The sequence below is a fragment of the Erpetoichthys calabaricus genome, chromosome 1, assembly GCF_900747795.2.
Source record: "Erpetoichthys calabaricus chromosome 1, fErpCal1.3, whole genome shotgun sequence".
In the NCBI taxonomy this organism is placed as follows: domain Eukaryota; kingdom Metazoa; phylum Chordata; class Cladistia; order Polypteriformes; family Polypteridae; genus Erpetoichthys; species Erpetoichthys calabaricus.
In genome coordinates this window covers 240,515,192-240,522,952 of record NC_041394.2, presented here as the reverse complement: position 1 = coordinate 240,522,952, position 7,761 = coordinate 240,515,192, and the positions used below count along the sequence as shown (strand labels likewise).

Below are 7,761 nucleotides of genomic sequence, written 5' to 3'. Positions count from 1 at the left end.
TCAGTCTGCTGAGTACTGGGAGCTTGATACAGGTCTGCCCTCTCTCACCCTTGTGTTTCCTCTCAGTCTACTCGCCTTATATCAACAAACAGAATTTCAAATCGGTCATTAGAACCCTGCCAGCATCCACTGGGACTGTTCAGAGCAGTGAGACTGCCATTTGGAAAGGCAGCATTTGATTAATACTTTGTTCGCAGAGATTCTTTTGTCAAATTGCACTTAGATGGCATCCTTATCAGGGCACTTATCAAAATGAATAAAAATAGGGTGCCGTCAACTACTGAGGATACAGATGCGACCAGAAATTAGCTGTGCGTAGGAATAAAAATGAGCCCAATTTTTTCCTCAGTTTTTTTTTTTTTTGTAAAATAAAGCATCATACAGTGTATGCTTTGAGAGTGTACACAGTTGTCATCAATAGCAGACATGTGTTGCCAATAAACATCATAAAAGCATTCCTTACTCCCAAACCCTTCTTACAGATTTCTTTACCGTAAAGATACTACAATAACTATACAATAAAATAAAACTTGATAGCTACAGCAACCCACGCAATGCTTTCACTATTTAATAGTTTTATTCATCTTGCATCGCTATGTAAAGCTCTGTGTCCTAGTGAATATTCTGAAGGAAATATATTAAATCAAAATTGACTAGTTTGCAACAGAAATACAGATCCTTATTCAGAATTAATTTTAACACTATAAAAAGCACCTCAGTATCTAAGCACACAACTTTTTTTAAAGTATTCTGGGTATCTTGATTGCCAAGGCAAACATCATACGGATAGTTCAGTGTCTTGCGCGGCTTAAAAATCATAATGAGACTCGTTACCAAGAATAGAATTCTTTTTTTAAGCGGCTAGTTGACATCGGGACTGACATTTGGAGAGTCTGGAACTTCCTTTGTGACGAAACGAAAGCCTCAGCGAACTTTGTTTAGTGTTTGGAGTGCGCAACCATTCTGGCAAAAGAGGCGAAGTTAGCGGTTTGTAATTTCTTTCTTTTTTTTCCTTCCGAGCACAAGAGTCTTTTATTTTCTCCATCTCCACTGCGCCGAAAGGAAGTTACTGTTTACATTTGTGCGATTAACACAAACCAGGTGGAGAGTAAAGGGAGGAGAAAATATTCACTCGTCTGTCAAAGCGAATCATCTGTCAAGGGAGTTCGGACATCTCGCGCGTTTTGCTGGACTTTTAATTTCAAGGAATATATATATTTTTTTTGTACACCTGAAAAAACGATTCAAATATTTCGCCGGTTTAAAAATATGAAAAGAAAGTTTCGTTTGGAACTTTAGCTACGGAGAAAATGTGCGTGTAGCTGTCAAATCTACACAGAGAAGCCTTGTCTCTAGCTGGAGTCATGAGGTAGAGTAGGGGGGTTGCGGGGAGGTTTTAATTAGCAGTCCATTAGAATCCCTCGGCACTTTTTTCCAAGATAACCTTTTTTTTTCTTACATTTGATCGCCAGGATTACATCAAAAGATCTTGGAACTGAAGAACGCATGGGTGCTTGCGATGAATCATTGTGACCGTTACGGATAAACTTGCGCTACATACGTTATGATGGTTCTCTGAAGACTAAGAGCAAACGTCATGAAACTGTGTGATCTGCTAACTTTACTTACTTTTTCGTTGATGTAGTAGCAATGCCCTGGGGCATCGTTAGCGCGAACCAATGTCTCTTTTAAATGAACGACCTTAATGTGGGAGTTGGGCATAGGGTGGCGATGCGCTGCAGACGCGTCCAGTTGTGTCGCCGCCGTCCGCTGCTGCTTGTGGCACTTCTGCTCTGCCTGTTCTACCAGACCCTGATGACGGCACGGACTCGGTTTTTTAAGACAGGCAGCGACCCGGAAAGCGTCCGGAACGGCTCAAAGCAAAGTGACACTCGGGAGGATTACGACAAGAAGACCTGGAGGGAAGTTCTGCAGAGCCTGAGCAGAGTGAGTATTAACAGTTACCGTGCCTGACCATGACAGTAAACTGTAACCTGAAGTAGGCTGCGTCATTATTAGTGATCTCATGCTTGCACAAATACATGTATACTATATATATATATATATATATATATATATATATATATATATATATATATATATATATATATATATATATATATATATATATAAATATGCACATCTGTAACGAGTAACGTCGCCTTTTCAGCTGCAAAATTCCAGAGAGATTTCCAAAGTAGGTATTTTCTGTAACGCACGTGTGATGCATTTCATCAAGTGCAAGTCTGAAAATGTACATATTCACCGTTTCGTGTCTTTTTACGTTTATACATTCATACATGTTGTATTGAAACATCTGATATTTGTTCGACGAGGTTTGTTTGCATATTGTTAAACTCTTAATACCTCGGTAATTAATTCAAACAGTCGATCCTTAGAATCCATCCATCCATTATCAAACCCATCAGCATCGCCGAAGAATCTTAGCAAATCAGGAACCAGCTTGTCCCGCGAAAACAGCGAGCTAACTGTGTGTCCTTAGGCATAATTGTCACTCATGGCGTGAACAGCACACAAGTTGGTTTTGAACAGACCCTCAAAGTACATTTCTTACAGAATGGCGATAGAAACTCTGGAAACGGAGATCGATCTGTTGAATATTGTGACAAAAATCCCCTCAGTGTCTGGAAAGGCAACTTTTCGATAAGCAGTTTGGCGAACTTCTCGTAGAGTGACCGAGCACTGGGACGGGATGCCTCTTTACCCCATCTCTAGAAGGGACGTTCTTATGTTCTTATTTAGAATGGTTAACTGTCTTTTTAATCTGCGAGCTATCTGTAGAGAAGGTGCATAGCAGAGTACATCTAGTCCCTGCCATGTCAGAGCATCCAATCATCTTATCATGCGCGTCTTTGGGACGTTGGAGAAAAAACGGAGCACCCGGAGGCAAATCCGCACAGGCACAAGGGTGGAACCAGCCGGCAGTGACCTGTGTACCACCCTTGTGAACAAGGAGTCATAAATCCAAGCCATGGAAAGAATACAGCAGACGTCAAAGAATAAAACCAAAGGCATTGTGGGAAAAAATTAAAGGACAGGTATTAGTTCTTCTTTTCATCGTTACCTTAGAATAATTTAACATTGCAGAAAAAAAGGAGTAGAGTCACCTTTTTTGGTTGAGTGGAGAGCAAGTGTAGGTTTGCATATAAATGTTTTAGCTTCAAAACCATTAACTTTTCCCAGCCACAGTCCTGCTGGACCACTTGGCAAGCTAGTTTTCATTCTAACTGAGTACTAAAAACAATTTAGGGGACCTATAAGTGATACGAAAATAAATGCCTGATTGTAAGGTAAACGATCAAATTAAATGATTTTGTTAAACTTTATGAATTGAAAATATCATTTCATACACTTTTCTGACAAAGTAATAATATCGTTTACTTCATCTTACTGTTGTAAGTAATTTGAACTCCATTTCATTAATTCACTGACAAATCCGCTTGCTGAACAACACTAGTGCAGAAACACTCGCTTAGAATGAATATGACTTATTTTTTTATTATTTACTTATTTTTTTGCAAATGCATTCTTATAATCAAAGTGATGTCTGTATACAGGCTTTGGTTCGTGATATAATGGTTAATGTTTTTATGTTGATGTCAAAATTTAAATGGATAAATATTTAGATAAAACTATTATGGAACAGCATACAGTAAATGTGTGAAATGTTATCAGTTTCAAAACTTCTGTTTCTACTTATAATTACATGACCCATTAGCACAGTGGCACTGCTCCCTCATAATGAAAAGATCAGGGTTTATGTTCTGAGAGGGATAGTTGATGCTCAAAGTATCTTTACTTTGAAATCTTTTTGTGTAGCCAATTTAAAAACTTGTGTTTATACTAGTAATTATTAAACTCATAGTAATTAAAAAAGTTTTAAATGTAAAAGAAAATTTTAATTCACTTACTCATTGGAGTGTGGTGGATCTACTTAATTTAAACAGAATTGACATAACTCAAAAACCTTGTTGCAATCTGTTATGTTTTTTTTTTTTTTGACTTGAAATATTTGTTTTTAGATTTTAGCAAATCATCAACTGAATAATTGTAACAACTTAAATAAAGATTGGCTACACCGGGACAGTTTAAAATGTTCAACTGATAACAAGATAAAATAAATGATTCTTCACAAGCTGTTCATCTTTGAACATGCAACTGCATTAGAAATGGTTTTCATAAGTTTGTTGCTATTTGGTTCAAGTTAAGCAGCACTTTAATTAAAGAAAAATGTAAAGTTAGTCTGTTAATAAAGGCAATTAAGTTAAATTAATAAATTCATAGCAAAAAAACAATGTGCTTTCAGCAACTTGATGTGACTACAATTTCCATTTAACTGAAGACAAGAACCCTTACCTAGGGTTGAACTTCTAGCTTCTTCGCAGGTTCTTTGCACTTATGAACATCATAAACATTAAACTACAACACATAACCAAATACCAACTTGAATTAAAAGCAAATGTGGCAAGTGCTTTTTGCTAAACATCTGTCCAGATTTGATGCATGACTGCAGGAATTGTGTGACTGAGTTAAAGTAGATTACAAAAGTCATCCGCGGTTTTCCTTCACTAGGTTATCCAAGCAAAACTCTTGTTTCTACTCTTCTTTGCTTTCTTAACAGGCTGAGTTGAGCAGCCCAAATAATGATGCTGTCCACAAATTGCAATCACAGCCCATTAACTTAAGTGCCATCTGCCTAGCTGTCCAGTCCAATGGTATCCTTCATCGTTTAGCTTGCGACACGCAAGGTTCACTAGAGGTCTAGAGTGAGTCATCTAGTCTCCCTGGTCCTGAAAATACTGTTTGATAAAAGCTAATAACAAGGCAACAGGATAACAAATAAAAGTGAATTAAGCAAGAAAAATAAAAAAAAATCTGGTCACCCTATTGGGCCTAGCTATTACAAAGTTTTTAATCCTGTCTAACTGGCAGTTTTTCATTGAAATAAAATGAAACTTACTTAATGCCACTACTCAGCCTCTCCCATTCAATACCTTTAGCTGCACTTCCTCATGCCACTTAAACCCATGCCCTTCTCAGGTCAAAGGCTTTCAGACTAGCCCCACCTAGTCAACCTATCTGAGGTGTTTTCCATTCCCATTGGAATTACTTCTGCATCAGGGGCTAATTCTTGTTTGGAGAAAGGACACCCAGGAGTACCTAGCATCCCTGCAACTCCAGAAGGCCCGTGTACGATATATAGCTGGGTCCCTTTTTGTAACACATGGCTCCTTGCTGTCCTGAACTGAGCTGATCCTGATATGGACGCAGGTTACAATATCTTACCACACAAATAATGGGTTCCAATAAAACACTTCTAAAACGGAATATAAGCTTCAGTTCACAATAGAAATTTACAACAAAACCAGTGGGAAAAGAAATGCAGGAAACAAATAAAACAAGACCATTTCGTTTTACCTCCTCTTTTATGGAGGTGTACTCCAGAGCTGTTACTATTACTGTTGGACTCATCATTTTAAGTGAAGGAAGTAAATGGAATGCCCTCATACTGAGGGGAGTTCCATAGATGTAAATATGAGCAGAGTGACTCCACTATAAAACCATTCTCTTGTCTTAACACCTAATGGATGGGATCCCCTGAAGTGTCCTGTGTGGATAACCTAAAGCATTGTGCCACCCCTTTCTCATCTGAGAACTGATTTGCAAGTGCTGAAGCTACATCCCTGCTCATTTTAGTCATGTGAGTTGCTTAATTAAAGAGAGCCCACTCATATCCAAATCCATACTCACTCATACAGAATGTTAGCTTGGAGCCCACAGTTCATCTAGTCTTATAATGTCTTTGGGATGGGCAGGGCTGGATTTATATGAAAAGAGGCCCTAGGCTATTCCACTTATGAGGCCCTTTCACCTTCCATTTTTAAGTTTGTAAATTACATGAGAGATAATAAAATTTTGCTAACAATTTGAATGTAGGCCCCTCTTGATCTTGAGGCCCTAGGCTGAAGCCTAGTTAGCCTATAGGAAAATCCAGCCCTGGGGATGGGGTTCAAACCTAATCTCCAGGAGCTATGGGGCATCAGCACTGATCACTGTCACAAATAGCTATGGGAAACAGACTGACTATGTTTACAAAAACATCATCACAAGGAGGGTTTGTATTTTTTTTTGCTGATTTACACTAATAATTCTTGCCTTTCGTGTGGCTCCACAGAATCATTCCAGATGAAATCAATAAAAATCACAACTTCTGACTAAATTATTATCGTCAAAAATATATTAAATAATGGCTTATCCCTTGTTCAAGGAAGGAACCAGAGATGAGCAGGATGGCAATCCATCCATCTTTCCAAACAGTTTTGAACCTGCTCATTCCAGCTTAGTTTTGAGGGAATCCTGAGCCTGCCGTAGCAATTCTGAACAATTGTGGAATCTATGAAACATCCATGCATTTTTAGGATTCTGGAGAGTAGAGATCAGTATTTAACAAAAAAAAAATGACCAGGCAGTAAAATACAATAAAATAACAATTATGATCAAAGGTGTAACATAAAGTAACATTCTCAAACCTCTTTACACCAGTTTAGGGTCACAGGGTACTGGAGCTCATCCCAATTGTCAGCTTTGAGTGAAAGGTATGACCCATTCTGGGTGGCAACTGATCCATCACAGAGAATTTTCATTACGTAAACAAAAATCAGGAGACTGATGACATGATTTGCGGAGTCACAGGGACCATATGTTAGCTTGCTGACCTGGTCAGTGTCTAAGTGGAGTAGGTGTGTTCTCTTTGTGTCCATGCAGGCTTTCTTGGGGGTGTCCAGTTTCCTGCCACATGCCAGCATTGTGTGTTAGATTACGTTCACTCTACAGCAAAAATTCCTTGGTGACTCTGTACTGATGATGTCTGTGTATTGTATGATGGACTCATTCAGGGCTCATTCCTATCTTACATGTGGTACTGCACTTATACATACAGTGGGATTTGGCTCCCGTAATAGAAAAAGTGAGTCCACACAATGTATAGGAAATAAAGGTTTATGAAATAGTATAAAATCTGTATTAGAAGCTCAAAAACAACAAAATAATCTCAATTTTTATTAATGTTAATAGTATGGATATCTTAAGTGATATTATAGGTCAGGGTCAAGGAAACTTTGTTGTCCTGTAGCAGGAAATAGTTTGGTCATATGTATTGTAAGCAGATGTCAAAAAACATCTATAGTAAAAAGAGAGAGAAAAAAGGTAAACTACAGTATATATCTTAAATAATTTGTAAATAATATGTGCACTTTTATGCCTGTGAAGATACTACAGACTTTCACACTCTTAAGAGACAAACTGCCATTCTTAGTTCTAATAACCCGTGTGAAATAAATAAAAAAAAATCTCAACTAACTACCAAAAGAGTTTAGCCTATTAATACTTTAAATAAATAATTTGTTAACAAAAAGGAATACAGAATAAAAAGAACAACTAAGAAACTAATTGTGTAATGAACCAAGGGAGATAACAAGAATTAACACTTTACTAATATGCTAAAAAATAGTAAAGGAAATTTTATAATCAGGACCTGAAACAGAAAATGGGTGTCTTATTATTGTTATTGCAACAAATGCAGATTTTTTTTTACCTCCTGTTTGCTCGATCAGCTGCTGGCTTGCTGCTGCTGCCCTGCCATGTGATCTGCATCTCATGTGGCACTTCAAACGTTTAAAAGCCTGTACAGCAGCTGTCTTTGTCATCTACTCTTTGTCTTTTATTTCCGGCCCCGGCCGT

At 37.8% G+C, this 7,761-nt stretch overlaps 1 protein-coding gene across 1 annotated transcript in view; it reads left to right on the top strand.

Moving 5' to 3' along the window:
• The first annotated feature begins 868 nt into the window (after nucleotides 1-868).
• cped1 (cadherin-like and PC-esterase domain containing 1) overlaps nucleotides 869-7,761 on the top strand; it is a 329,222-nt gene continuing 322,329 nt past the window's right edge. Inside the window, exon 1 of the mRNA XM_028813109.2 lies at nucleotides 869-1,947. Coding sequence (XP_028668942.1) covers nucleotides 1,693-1,947 — 255 coding nt within the window. The 5' untranslated portion in view covers nucleotides 869-1,692. The remainder of the gene's footprint in view (nucleotides 1,948-7,761) is intronic.